The 14,557-nt window shown below is 53.3% G+C and overlaps 1 protein-coding gene across 6 annotated transcripts in view; it reads right to left on the bottom strand.

The window, feature by feature from the left end:
* Positions 1-10,433: 10,433 nt before the first annotated feature.
* Positions 10,434-14,557, bottom strand: part of ADIPOR2 (adiponectin receptor 2) — a 46,788-nt gene continuing 42,664 nt past the window's right edge. For all 6 annotated transcript variants that reach the window (XM_087766455.1, XM_087766458.1, XM_087766456.1 and 3 more), the window contains one exon: positions 10,434-13,196. In XM_087766455.1, the coding sequence (XP_087622581.1) occupies positions 13,065-13,196 (132 nt within the window). In that variant the 3' untranslated portion in view covers positions 10,434-13,064. The remainder of the gene's footprint in view (positions 13,197-14,557) is intronic.

The raw sequence follows: 14,557 nt of genomic DNA, 5'->3' as shown, positions 1-14,557 counted from the left end.
GGGCAGTGACGTGGTGCGGCTTGTCACCATGAGGCTGAGCCCTCTCCATGCCTTTTGGCCACTTTCGTCTGCCCGTCATTCCTTGCCCCCTTCTAGCGCTTGGAGCTGTCTCCAGCCCATGCAGGGTGACCAGCCCTTCCCTTGTCCTCCCAGGCTGTGCAGACAACTTGCATCAGGGCCCTCTGGGTCTGTGTGGCCCTCGTCCCCCTTTTCTTTGCCTGCCGCTGCCAGCGTCCTTAACAGCCTCGCACATAATGCTTCAGTGAAGTGTGAACGGATGCGGTCCCAGAAGCTGAGGCGGCGGCCGGACACGTGCCATGCATTTCACCCCGAGGTACCCCGGGGCAGCGCGGGAGGGAGGGAGAGCACAGGGCTGGGGTTCACCATGGGCATGCCTGCGCCCATGTACACGTCTCCTCCTGCACCCCTGCGTTGTGTGTGTATCGTGTGCCCATCCTGCTGGCTGGACCCAGACACAGCCACGTGACGCCCCAAGAGGCTTCCTAGCAGGCGGACGGTCACACTAGTGACACGTGGGAAGGCCTTGAGCTCAGACATCACAGGGTGGCTGGGTTTCTTCGTGGGGGTTCATCTGCTGGAAGAGCCCCAATTCCTGTAACCAGCCCACGTGACCCAGGCTTGGTGCAGCCGCAGGCAGCTCTCCCGCCTGCTGGGCTGGCAGGAGTTGGGTCCGGGCACCTTCGCACAGCATGCGAGGCAGCCCAGCGGCCTGTCCCTGCCCTGTGGGGCCAGGAGCAGGCACAGTGACCCGCTCGTAGGCAGAGGACTCCAGAAGGAGCTGCAGGAGGGATATGCAGGCGGGAGCCACTCCTGCTGCATCATTCGAGGCTGAGGGATGGGTTTCAGGGTGTGAGGCAGAGCATGGCAAAAGCCGAGGAGGAGAATGGCTTCCTAGCTTGCAAGTGGCCGCTGTGGCCCACGCACATCAAACCAGCCCCTTCCTTTGCCCCAGGTGATCCTTCTTTTTGGCCACAGGCATTTCTCCCCCTTCCAAAGGCAAAGAGCGGGCTCTCTTCCCTCTGCCAGCAGCCACCCTGGTGGTAAGAAGCTGATGCCTTCTCTCCCATCTCCCAGGAAAATGCCCAAGACTGCGGTGGCGCTGCTGAGGTCTCCATCTCGCCGATGCTGCTCCTCCTGCCCCTGGCGCTGCTCCTGCGGTGATGCTGCCTGCAACAACGCGCCTTACGTGGCAGAGACCCAGGAAGACGGGGCTGCCACCGGCGGGAGGGGAGGACATGGGGGCGCAGGCCGTTCTGGGACGCCCGCTGCAACTCCCTGGGGAGACAAGGCGTTAACGACACGGCACAGCTCCTGTATCCGTCACCTCAAGGTCCAGCGTGGTGCCGATGGTGGAAGCTGCTCCCTCCTCAAAAGCCCATGGCAAAGAGCTGTGCAAGAACCGGCAGGGTTGTCTCCTGGCACACCACCTACTGAGCTGCTCCTCCTGGCCATCAGCTTCCAGCCAGAACGGACGAGGTTGTTGGCATGACTCGGATTTCACCGTCACCCTACCTCCCTCGGAGCCACTTTGGGGTAGTTGGCCCCAGGAGGCAGAGGGCTTGGTGGGGCAGATCTGGCCTTAGGAGAGCAGGAGGGGTAGGGGACGCTGTCTGCCTGTCCCTCAGTGGGAGCCGCTGGGATTTTGAGCACCCGGGATCAGAGCAGTGCAGGCACAGCCCTGCCAGAACAGGGCCCTTAGAGGTTCCCAGCAGGGAGGCAGCACCTCCTGGTCTTGGGGTGGTCCTCGACCAGGACCCCAGGGGCAGGACATGGCGCCTAACCTGAACTGCACTAATGTAACAGGCAACCAGACGACGGGAAGTAGCACAGCTTGGCTAATTAGCAGTAGCTACGCCAGCTCGGCCGAGGAGACCCCTCCTAACACTGCTAGCACAGCATCCAGATTCTTGTCTAGATGTGGACTTACCTCTGGGAAGGGGTTATGTATGAGCCACCAAAAGAGGGGGTATGTTCCCCGCTGGTAGTTTCACTGCAGACGCAGCTAAGAAACAGGCACTCTTCCCCTCGGAGCAGCGCTGCCCTGCTCATTGAAGCAGCCCTTGGTTGTCCCAGGGTAAGCAGTCTCCTGCCCTGAGCCTGGCATTCCCAGCTGGTGGGCATGGGCCGTTTCTCACAGAGCTTTATGGACAATGGGTGGGGAGCACCCATTTTTCCTTTTTTTTGTATGAACTGCTCCATACCATCTCGTTAAAAACAAATATATGGCATATTTTAAATAGATACTTAAGCTTCAGCATGTCATGTTTGGTGCTAATCACAGCCCTACACTACATCCCAGAAACCCCTCTCCCTGCCGAACCTGTGGCGACAGGGTGCAGGTGGAGAGACTGCAAGCAGAGCTGCGGTGGCCTGGCCATCAGAGATGTGCCAGCGACTCACAGGGATGCCAAGAAGTGCTCCTGGTTGCTGCACCATTGTTTTTATCAGCGCTACAGGAAAATGAGCCCCTGGCCATGTAGCGCGCTGTGAACCAGCCGGCTGCACCACACAGCCCACGGCTCTCTGGTCACCCCTGAGGCAGGCTCCGGAGTCCCAGCACCAGCGGAGTACATGCCGGGGTAGGGATGCCACAGCCAATGGCTACAGAAGGAAAGGTTTCACCTTGAGCTCCCCACCATCCCCATCTGTAGCCACCCCAGCACCCGTGGGTACACCACGGTGGCACCAAGGGAGCAGGCTAGCAGGCAGTGCCTTGCCCTGGCCTCCTCTGCCAGGTGGGCCAGTTCGGGAGCCCCCTGCACCTCTCCAGGCCCCCTGAGAGCTGTGTGGCTCATCACACTGAGCTGCCCTCCTGCAGGACAAGCGCCCGCACCCTCTTCGCTCGCTGCCTGCAGGCAGTGCTGCCTGCGGTGCTGCCCTCTGCGCGTGCTGGCCACGTGGAGCTGCAGGGCTCCTCACTGAGCTCACCAAGCCACCCGCTCCCGCAGCCACCGCCACCGGGGTTAGACCCACGTGCAGCTCCTGCAAAGGGCAGTTTTATGGGAAAGGGCATTATCCTCACACCAGGGCTGTCCCCTTCCCCGCATAAGCAGGAGCCCACAAACACACCCCAGGTGTGCTAGGGTCAGTACGGATGCCGCCCCTCCTGCCACCAGTGTCACGCAGCACTAAGGGGACAGTACCGGTCACAATCAGGTCCTGATGGGGACCTTTCGGGATGGTACAGCTCCTGCTGTGGCGGGTTTTGCCTTGTCAGAGGGTGTATTAACAGCAAAGAGGAGAGGAACAACTGTGGTACTGGAAGTAAATCTGGAGGTGGAGATGGTTTCCAGGCTTCAGTGCAGTGACCTTATCAGAGCCAGAAGCAGCTGAGGAAGATGAAAGCAGCATGGATGGAAAAGGGGCTTATGTCAAGGCCAAGGAGCTCAGGAGCCACTCACAGACAGGGGAGCCACCGGCGCAGGGCATCCCCACCGGCTGGCACAGCTCCCCCAGCTCTGTGCGCCTGCCCTCGGTGCCTGCCCTCCTGGGGCGCTGCTCTCAAGGGTGACCTCCCTGTCAGAAAGGATTAACAGTCCCAACTCCACTCAGCTTAAAAAGATATATAAATACACGTTGCCCTCCTGCATACGAACCATGTTTGTTTTCAGGTGCATTAAATCCACAATAAACATGGTCCTGTAGAGACCTGCACTGAAAAAGTGAAGACATTAATTATACCCAGCTTAGTTGCTTCAGCAAGTTTCTGTATAAGTTGTAACTGGAGACAATAGGACAAGGGTGAGAACGGGATTATTTCTTAAACCAGAAAATAAGAGTGAAGGTTTGCCCTGACTTAAAACCCAAGCATACACTGGGAACCGGACTGCAGAGCCACTCGCATTGTTTGCATGCTGCAGCATCGAGCTGCTGCAGTGAGCAGCAGGATGGACGTCTCCCTCCGTGCAGCAGCACTGGGGTGCACCTGGCTAAAGCAAAAGGAGCCATTCCCAGAGCTGCTGGGGCCTCCGTGCTGGGGCCTCCCCAGGCACCTGCCAGGCAGCAAGAGCCAGGCTGTGGGCACAGCTGGCCGGTTCAGCTGGGCCCTGTTGGGGCTGGCAGCGGATGCCAAACACTTGCCTCAGCCCACGGCCTCGGTCCCACAGATCGCATCCCAACCCACCAGCCTGTGCTGCCTCCTCCAGCGCTCACCAGCTGCCCCCTGAGTGCCCTCCGCACCCCGCAGCAAACGGCTCCCCTCCCACCCATGCTGCAAGGCTTGAGCTGGGGATTGGGGGGTGAAACCAGACGGCAGCTAATAGCTGGGAGATGGTCTGGTGTGTCTCCAGAGGAGAGCGGCCCCTGCGAGGGGGCTAGGGTAAGGCCTGACTCCACAGCCCCTCACCACCTGAGCTGGGGCTGCTCTGAGGGTGCCCCACTCCTGTGGCAGAGCTCCCCAACCTCTGGCTCCAGGGCTCTGGGGGGAAAACCTCTTCTCGTGCCCCTCACTGGGCCGCACCACCGGCTCCCGCTGTGCTTCACACTCGTTGCTGGATAGGGATGCCCTGGGCATCGCCCCTTGGCCATGTCCTGCACAGGAGGACGGAGGAGACCCCAGGGTCCCTGGGAAGCTCCAGCAGCACCATTTGGGCAGTGCTGGGTACCCCTCTGTGGGGAACTCCCTGCTGCCTGGGGAGGAGGCATGATTTATAGACCCACTGCTGGAGCTGGGACAGCTGGGCTTGCAGCGGGGAGCAAGGAGGAGGGGAGGCTCCCCGGCCCCCCGCACAGCTTCCCTTGAAAGCCCAGCAGATGTGCTTGGCCACAGCGGCTCCCAGGGGCCTGTGCCACCACTCCCCAGGGGATGCAACACACACATGCTGCAGCATGCAGTTTTGTGACAGAAGCTCCTGCTTCCATGCCTGAGGTTTGTCTTAGCCATTTATTAGGAGGCAAACACAGCCCTGTTCTTCCCATGGTGCTGCTGATCCACAGTGGGTTGAGCTGTGCCCAGGTATGGCTTGCTTTTTTTTTTTTCTCAGCAAAGCAGACTCCAAGCACACCTACCTGTTTCTTGTCTCTGACATGGAGTTAAGCAAATTCTACTGCCTGCTCTGCTCACCTGGCAGAGACAGCGGCTCACAGCCCTACAGCAAGAGAAAAATCCCCAGGAAGAGCAGCTGCTCCAGCTCCCAACTTCTTCAGCCGTATGCTGGGCACAGCAGATGAAAATAGGTCAGCAAAAGTAGAGATCTGAGACCAGAGGATCCAACCAGCAGCAGAGCAGGTGTGAGAGGAGCCATCTCTCACTTCCAGCCAAGCAGCATCCCGCTGCCATCCTGATATGGCGCTATAAATCACAGCTGTACCTCCTGCAAGATCCCGTCCACCCCTGTAAGTGCGCAAGCTGTAGGCATCAGGGTTTGTTCTATTAAGGCAAGACTCGACGTGAGAAAAGTCACAAGCAGTGCTCTGCAGTGAGGGACGTCCGTCAGACCCACCCGGCCACATCTGGCTGCCACACAAATCAGGGGCTTCACAATCCCTAAATCTGCAGCCGGTTTCCTCCCAGGCAGGTGGAGAGGGAGCTGGGAAGGGACCTGAAATCTCTCTGTTACGCTCCTTACAGGCTTCAGAAACACCCCACTGCAGGCTGAGGTAACACTGCCCCCCCCGAATGCTGTGGTGGGCACTGAGGGCATCCAAGGCGCGGGCAGGGACACGCACCTCGCACAGCATCACGTACACGTGCCCTCCCTTGACTCATGCCTTGGGACAGAGCAGACAGATGACGGCACCTTTGAGTATGACCAGACAGGGGTGACTTCATCCTACAAAACAGTAGGAAAATCAGCCCTGGATTTACAGCAGCCGTTTGCAATTGGGAGCAGGCACAAAAGCAGCAGCTTTTCAGCAGGCTGGCCTGAGTCAGCTTATACTTAGCAAGCCTGGCACATTCCAGGCTGGGGATGGCAGCAGTCGTAGCGAGAAGCCGCAGGCTCCAAGTGGGTTAAGAGGGGGGTGCCCTTCTCTGCCCCAGTGAAGGACCAGTACCACACTCTTGCTTGGTTTTATGCGTACCTCTCAAACTCAAGCTCCTCAGAGTATTTTCCAGGATACTTTTTCTGCTGACAAAGCCCACTGGTAGTTTCTGCACAGAAACACTGTGCTCTCACAAGCCTCTGCTTGCCAGGGAGGGAGGACCTGAGGGCAGCCAAATGTGGCACTTACTTTTGCACAAAGCAATTTTTTGAAAGCAAGTGGGGAAGGAACATCAAACTCCTGTGCGCTGAGTGACTCCATTGCCAGCTGGACGCCCGCTGGAGGGGGTTGCTGCTCCCGTCTCCCCCGGACACTGGGGAGCTCCCCCATCCCTTGGTGCAGGCTGGTGCCCACACCTCTGCCCTGCCCTGCCCCAGCTGTAGGGCCCCTTACGCCACCTCTGCCTGCGCTTGAAAGGAGCCTTTACACCTTCTGTCACTCAGCCAGTGAACCCCCCTGTCATTACCTCCCATGACATCAGCCACAGCAACGCAGTTTGTCATCAGCGCGTAACGCAAACTGTAATAGCCCCACTTGAACGCCACCAAGCATGTTTCTTCAGTAAATACCTCGTGGGCCACGCAGGAAATTTCATCAGCTCTTCCTGCTTTGCTTCCTGCTGCTGCCTCACATTTTGGGTGCCCTGGCACCCCGTCTTTCCCCAAGCAGGCCCCACCGACGTTACGAGGAGTTACACCGGTGTTACTCCCTGGTTTGGCTCTACCGGGGCCGGGCAGCTGCCGCTGTCCTTCCCGCCACGAGGAGCAGCACGTGCGTTGCACGGGGGCGTGCGAGGTGCTTCCTCGGCCCCCCTCGAGGAAAGGCTGTGGGGCCGGTGGCAGGAGCCTGTCACACCAGGGGCTGGCCTCTCACAGGCAGCAGGGCAGGGGACAGGGAGCTGCCAGGGAAGCCCCCACGCTGGCGAGCGCGAGTACACCGATGCTGTACGTTGCACACCAGCCAAAAATCCAAGCTGTGCTTGCTCGTCGAAATTTCAGCCAGCAGTGGCTCGCTTCTGCGCTGCGCAGCCGGCCCCCCCGCAGCAGGGGCTGGAGCCTGCTGTCATCCCCCTCCTGCCCAGCTCTGAGGGACGCTTTCAAAACTGGCAGGAGGCTCCCTGGCAAAGGCAGCAAACGCAGCCTGACCGCCCCTGAGGGCAGCACGACACGGGGAGCTGGGCCAGAGCCAGGGCAGAGCCTGGGGCTGGCGGGCAGAGCCTGGGGCTGGCTGTCACAGCCAGGAGCAGGCAGGGAGGTGGTGGCAGTGGCTGCTCCATCCCGGGAGGGATGGCTTCCCACTTCTCCTTCCCAGCAGCAGCTGCCGCCCCACCGCACCGGCTGCTCCTGGTCCAAGCGGGGGGAGCCGGCTCCAGCCGGCCCCACAGCCAGGCATCGGCTGCAGAGAACAACTGCTTCGCTTTAGGGGAGCTTGGCTCCAGCCAACACCAAGGCAAACCTCAAGCCATACGCACAGGTTCAGCATGGTTAGAGATGGAAACAAAAGGTAGCTGCTGGAGCGGGTGTGGGCCTCATTTGCCTCTGTTAGGGAAACGCATCGTTGCTCTGGGAACCCAGCCAGGCCCATGATTTTCCCATCTTGTTTACAACTGGACTGGTTTGTTTTTTATGCCAACTGTGAAGAGCCTCTGTGCCCAGTTGTACCACTACCAGAGATGAAGCTGCTAAAAAGCAAGATAATCTTGAAGCTCCAGTGCAAACATCTCCCAGCTCAGAATCAGTGACGGCTCTGTTGCTCAAACATGAATTTTACTAGAGGAGAGAAGGGCAAAGGTGACGCTCCGGAAAATGCCAGAATTAAGACCGAGCAGGCAAACCATCCCCTTGCGTGCACGCAGGAGTGCCAGGCTCGCATCCCGCCAGCCTTCCCTGAGGAGCCTACCTTCCCGACAGCGAACAAGATGGCGAACACGGGACCAGCTATGCTGCGGTCCTCTCACAGCGGCTGAACAGCAGCGCTGCCCAGGTGATGCTGGGCAGAGGGTTTCCTCGTGCGCTTCTCCGACGTTGCTCGTTGTCAAAGCACTTGAAAATGATCCAGTGTGACGCGCTTGACCTTGCTGTGAGCTCAAGGCCGGTATTCCTTCTTCATGAAGAGCAATATGGACCTAGGAATTAACACATATCCTCTCCGAGGAGCTGATCTTTTTAAGAGAGCTTCATTCAAAGCACATCAGTGCTCAGCATTCCCGGAAATCAGCCTGGAAAATTTCAGCTTGGGCACTCCAGACAAATACAGAAGCACTGGCCAGCAGGAGAGTTTGGTTCAAACAGATTGCTTGATGCCACACAGGTGGCGGGGGGGAGGGTGGGGGGGTGGGAAAGAAGGGGAAGAAAAAAGAAAGGGGAAAAAAGAACTCAGTTTTGCAAGGAAGCCTCTAATAGCTCCAGCTAAACTAAACTCACCTCCTCCATCCTAATCATATGCTTCAGTTATTTCCAGCTCCTTAAAAAGTTAGGCACTGGCCTTAGACACTCACCTCGATTGCAGTGCTTTAATCCACACTCAGGCTAAGTTCACCCTTTGCAATAAGCGAAGCAAGTGATTCTTGGGAGAGGGCAAAGCATGGCCACGACTCCATGCAGCAGAGGTAGGACAGACGACTCCAGCCTGCCCAGGCAATGGAAGTATCAGTCTGCTTCCTGAAAACAAAATAAACCCAATTCATATTCAAATGTGGCAGCTTCTTTTAGTGTAATTCGTGTATAATCTGATGCCGAAGTTCTCCATGCTCCTTGAATTTGCTTTGCATTTTTAAAAAGAAAAAAAAAAATCCATCCTGAGACCTCAGGCTGTCACAGGTCATTTACTAGAGCTGGCTCTCTTACAAGGCACTGCAAAACGTGTATCTTGAGTCAAGTAACTGATAAACAGCACAGCTGCAGATGCCCAGACTCAGTGTGAGCCAACACAAGAGGAGGATTAGGTGTATCTTGCCCGGGCGGTTCACAGATGTTTGCTGACAGCCACGGACCGGCGGTGAAGCAGCAGAAGACACAGGGCTGATCTGGTCAGTGCCAGCCCCACGCCCTCCCCAGCCAAACCTGACTTCTTCCCGCTCCTGCCAGCCCCTAAGCCTGCACACCAGGAGAAGACGATTAATCCCTTCCTTGGGTACAGGCCGGGAGGCATTTCCTCTACACCAGGAGGTGGAGCCCAGGCCTCCTGAACGTCTCTTCTCCATCTCCGCTTACCTAAAAATTTGCCCACAACAACCAAGGTCTCCAGCACCCGCCCTCTTTCCCCCCAGCTCTCGTTCTTCGCACCCTCAGTCCCTCCTGCCCATTTTCCTCCTCGGAAGCTCTCACTCCCCAGTGCTTCACCTTTGGCTTTCCAATACTGTCCATAAATCACAGCTTCTGCTCCTTCCGCCACGCCCCACCCGGTTTGACTCCGTGGCCAGTCTGTTCCTTTCCCCTGTCTGCCTGTTACCCCCGGCACCCAGCCTGCAGCGGTAAGAGAAAGCCCTTTTAAACCTTCGAGCGAGGAAGGGGACAGTTCACCGGCAGTCTGCTCTAAAACCTGCGAGACCAGGAACTGGAAAACTGAGCCACCGAAAATGAGTGTCTCTGAGCACACAGCAATAGATAACCTTTGGAATTACAGCTAGCCTGGGTTCAGATGGAGGCTTGAGGGATGGAGGGAGACCCGACAAAGGCCAGCCAGCCCCAAGCCCACCCTGCGGCTTCACGCCCTCGCTCTACAGCCCGGGCTCAGCTAAGCTTTCCAAAACAAAAGATGAAACTTAGCAGTAACACCAATCCCACTTTGTTCACAAGTTACTTTTAAAATATGGCAGAGGTCAAAACCAAGCAGACATGGGACTGGATAAGCGGTGTCCCAAGCTTTTCATTCTCTGCAAGTTCTGAATAATGGTAAGTCAGGGGAATTCGTATGACGAGCAGCTTCATGAAGCGGTGGCAGCAGACACACCTAACACCACCGCCTTCCCCCCCCCACTCTCGGCCGCCTACTACAGCTGGCAACTCCAGTGGGCATCGAATGAAAGTCTAGACTTTGGAAAAACAAATTTCCCTCAAGATTAGCACTAAGAGGCAGCACAGTCCATGGACACCTTTGTCTGCTGCGACATTTATATACGTTAAACAGTATTGAAATCTTATGGCAAGACCAGGCACAAACTCGATGTAAATTATAGACATCAAGAGGATGCCACATAGCAGAACTAATGTTTCAGTCGCACAAACTCCCACCCGCTGGCTTCTGCTCGAGGAAGCATACAGCAAGCATCGGTTCAACTGTCCATAAACAAGCATTTAGGCATCAGTTTGGTTTCTGCACCAGAAGTCTTTTACCTACAAAGTGTTGCCTGTAAGTGTTGGGAAGGAAGAAAGGGAGAGCGACTCTTTCAAGCTTCACACGCAGCATGGAAAGACCCAAACTAGACAATATTCCATTTGGTTCTTTTATTAGCAGAAGTTAAGAATACAGCAAGTAATAAGATCCCATCTTATATGGAACCATCACCAGAGTCCCCAACCATCAAAACCCTAGAATGTGCTTCATTGCTTTCAACAGTAAGCAATTTTTAAAAAGAAATATACTGAACAAGGCCACTATTTAATGGGGAAGGAAAGAAGCTGTAGGTCCTAACTATTCTATGGCAATAACCTGCACACAGAGCAAGCAAGCCTCTGACTGCTGAGAGTAAGGCATTCAGGTGCCAACCTGGGAAGAGTTCTCAGCAAGAGCTACAGAAAAGTGCACAGCTAGGTTGTTTTTATTGGAACACACAAACTTCTCGAACGGAGAGACTGACTGGGGTAAGAATAGCAGGTGGAGTACTGTGTTTTTGTAATAGTTCTGTGCTGTGTAGGACCAGGTTACAATCACCCTTCAAGGAGTGAATGCGGGATGATCCAGGATGGAGACTGCCACTTCTGCTGGTACTGTTACAGAGGTATCCCAAAGCGCCTTACGGACAACTCTGATTCTGATATGCACCACGCTCTTCTCGGACACCAGTATGCTTCCTGCCAGGCAACTCGACATCTTTGTCAGGGATGCCAGTGCTATTAGCCTTTACATCCAAGTTAATACTGCTCTTTACTTCATTTGAGTGCCACACAGACCTGTGATAAAACTTCTTCTGGCCCTACAGGCATCCAGTGTAGTTATCCTACTGAGAACACGTTCCTCTAAGCTCACGGGCTCTGCTGTGGCACCTCTTTCTGCAACTGACCTTGCTCTCAGAGGCTTTACAAAGACTCCATTGGGGAGGTGAAGCCTTAATATCCAGTCAACTTTCAGAAGGCATTCTACTACTACTTGACTCCATTACGCAAAGTAACTCCCCAAAACACACTCCATGATATCCAGGGTATGGGAAGATCTTTGCAATCCACATTTTTTCTCTTGAAGGATGAAAATTCAAACTTGCAGGAGCTTTAAAAAAAAAAAAAAACAAACAACAAAAAACCCGCCCTTCACCTTCCTTCCTTGTGAAATACAGCATTTTATGAGCTGTTTAACTCATCTCTGAAAGAGGCAATTGCTCTGAATTTCCAACTAAACACTCCAAGCAATACCTGTGCCATAACAAACACAACGTTCAAGTTTCATCTTACAACTCCAAAGATTCTCCTTCAGTCTAGCTTCTGACTGGGCTCCAAAGATCAAGCTACATCAATTACACAAGAGAAGGGTATATAGCTCCCCTTATATAGGAGGTGCGTCTGCTCCACAGCAATCCAGCTGAACTCTTAGTTTTAGGTTTAAGAAATGCCAGCAGTCCCATTGCTAAAGCACAGATGGGAAGCAGACCTAAGGAAAAAAAAAAAAAAAAAAAATGGAACTGCATTGGGCTGATTGTGGATTTTTCCTCTTAAAAAGAAAAACCTGCAAACTCCCTTGGCATATGGAGCCTGACACATGAGAAGGTAATGTGCTTGAGGTCTGCAGTAACTGTTAACTCCAAGTCCTGCAGCACACAGCTTCCTCTTTCCAGTCCGTCTTAACCCCACCTCTGTTTCCGCTCACATGCTCAACTATCTTTTGACAAGTGCATTACCATCATTTGTTCAGACAAAACAGGGCAGGCCTGCAAATGGCAACCATCTACTCAACAGGGGCCTTTGGGTATAGGCAGGCACTGATGGAGTCGGACTGTTTGCCATTTCATGTGCAGTTATCCCATCATGCTCCAATTCATACGATGAGAAGCAAAACAACTTACTGTAAGATCCACTATCCAAAACCACACAGGCCACGCAAGCTTGGAAGGCAGCTGTCCCACACGCTTAGGCAGGGCGCAGATGTATCTTTCAAGTTACTTGGGTAAATAAACTTGCTAACATTGTGACCTGGATGACAACATGATTAATCCAGCCTTTGCAACCCTTGTGTACACGTACTGAACCTACTCCAAGTGCTGGCCAGGACCCAACATTGCCCAGGGCATGCTGGCCACCAGGAAAATCTGCAGGACCAACATGCTTCACTCCTGGGAATTTTACCTGGTCCTCCTGCAATCATTTATTTTGTGCAAAATTGAAACAGTGTGTGGTACTTGCATGTTGCATTCTTTACAAAAACCCTTTTCCCCCCACCCATTGTTTAAAACATTTATATAAATTTTATTTAAACAGAAAGTTAGAAATCTTATTTACAATTTGTTTTTCTCCCAAAAGAGCATCTAAAATCAACTCCCAAACCCTCCAAGAGGATATAAATTTAACCTTGATTTTTTTTCTTTTTAAAAAAAAAGGAAACTGCTAAGCTATCCCTCCCCACCTTCTACAAATAAATATGGCATTGAACAGAAGCCGATTTGGAAGGGTCCTCTGTAGCTCAATCTGTAGATCCCAAGAATAAATTAGGGTTTCAGAATTTCCTGGTCTTCAAACTGATTCATTCCATTGCTTGAGGTATAGAATTTATCTTGGTTAGTCAGAATCCCCATGAAGCTCCATGCTCCATCAGCTGAAACTTGGATTCTTCTTAGGTATTCATTTTGCTAGCCTGTATGCTTCAACCGCACTTGCGGTACTGTTTTGGTTACGATCTTGGGCCGAAGGCTGGTTTTACTGCATCCCATCTTCCTCTGTGCAGCCTCCTCCCACCGTGAAACGGAACTCCTGGAGGTTCGAAACCCCGTGGAAGTGCACGAAAGCGCCAGCCACTACAAAGACGTGAAACAGCTGATGGGAGTGGAACTGCGGAAAAGAAAACACTTCTGTTCAGCCGGGGTACTTTGGGTTCTAGTGCTACCCTGCCTCCAAAAAAGCCACACATTCAGCTGAAGTACACAGTAACACGTAGCAGTACCTCAAACCACAAGCTGCAAGGTTCTCCAAGTTGTGTGTTAAAAGCCCATCCCTCTCCTATCATTAGCAAAATAATCAAATTCCCCACGCACACACCCCACCCTTTCCTGCAGTCATCTTAACCAGCTGGTCAATCAACAAATACACTACATAAATGATATAGCGTGTCTTTGTGAAGGGACAAGGATAACTTCAGAGCTTTGGGCAAAAGGCTTAAGCAGGACACTTAAAATTAGCTCCTCCACAACACACACTGGTGATTTATTAATAAAAAGGGCTCTCTCATACAGCTAACAGGTACAAACTCTGCTCTGGTCACAGGCATAAACTTTACCAGGTGGATTTGCAGAATGTTGTTATTTTATTTCTCTGCCACAGAGAAACAGAACAGAAAAAAAATGGTAGTATTTTAAAACCAAGAAGCAACCAGATGTTCTGAACGAATGCGCAGGATGCTATTGATTATAGTACAGCCAAATGAAAACCATGAGGGAGCTACATGACAAAGCATGCCCTTGTTTGAGGGAAGCCATACCAATATGGATAATCTTGAAAAATTTCTACAACTGTGCATTTGCAGGCTCCACAGGAAGCTTAGAAAAGAGTTGGTGGTACATCAGTGCTTTTGGAGCCTAGCTCATTATCTTTACAAGGCTTTGGCCATTTAAACAAATCTAGCAAACTGGTGCTGTGCAAAAGCTACTCAAACAACCCAGACCTCATTCTCACTTCTCATCTTCTTTAGGGGCCTTAAACTATCCTAGTCAAAGTACAGTGGCCTTCCAAAAGTCCACCTCCCTCTCATCTCTACTTTTGCTCCACCCAATTTCTTTCTTTACATCTTCCCCACATATCTACAGTCTTCATGATCCTTTCCCTCTTCTCAAGTTTCCCCCATCCACCCACTTGCTCACCCCACTTTCCCTTCTTCTGGACCAGAGATCCCTCCAAAGTCTACCATCTCTATCCAGCATTTTCACTGGCTGCACAAGATGAGGTGCCAGACATGGTGAAGATCCTGGAGAACACACTGAACATCAGAGAAGTAACCATGCACCATTCTGCACAGAAGCAAGGCAAGATGTGTGTTTGCAGGATCCTCAACACACAAAAAGGTTTGCAAAGTTGCTTACCCATCTATCAAAGCTATCTAGTAGATGTGCTGGGGTGAATTTGCACACCAGCAGTTACCTCAGACCAGCCAGCTTGTGATAACTCGGCAAGAGAGGCACCAGGTAAGCTGGGCTCAG

Source organism: Nipponia nippon, unplaced genomic scaffold (genome assembly GCF_047370975.1).
Source record: "Nipponia nippon isolate SJK-2023a ecotype South Korea unplaced genomic scaffold, ASM4737097v1 scaffold_3, whole genome shotgun sequence".
In the NCBI taxonomy this organism is placed as follows: domain Eukaryota; kingdom Metazoa; phylum Chordata; class Aves; order Pelecaniformes; family Threskiornithidae; genus Nipponia; species Nipponia nippon.
Note: the sequence above shows the minus strand (reverse complement) of the source record. Positions and strands in the feature narration are given on the sequence as shown.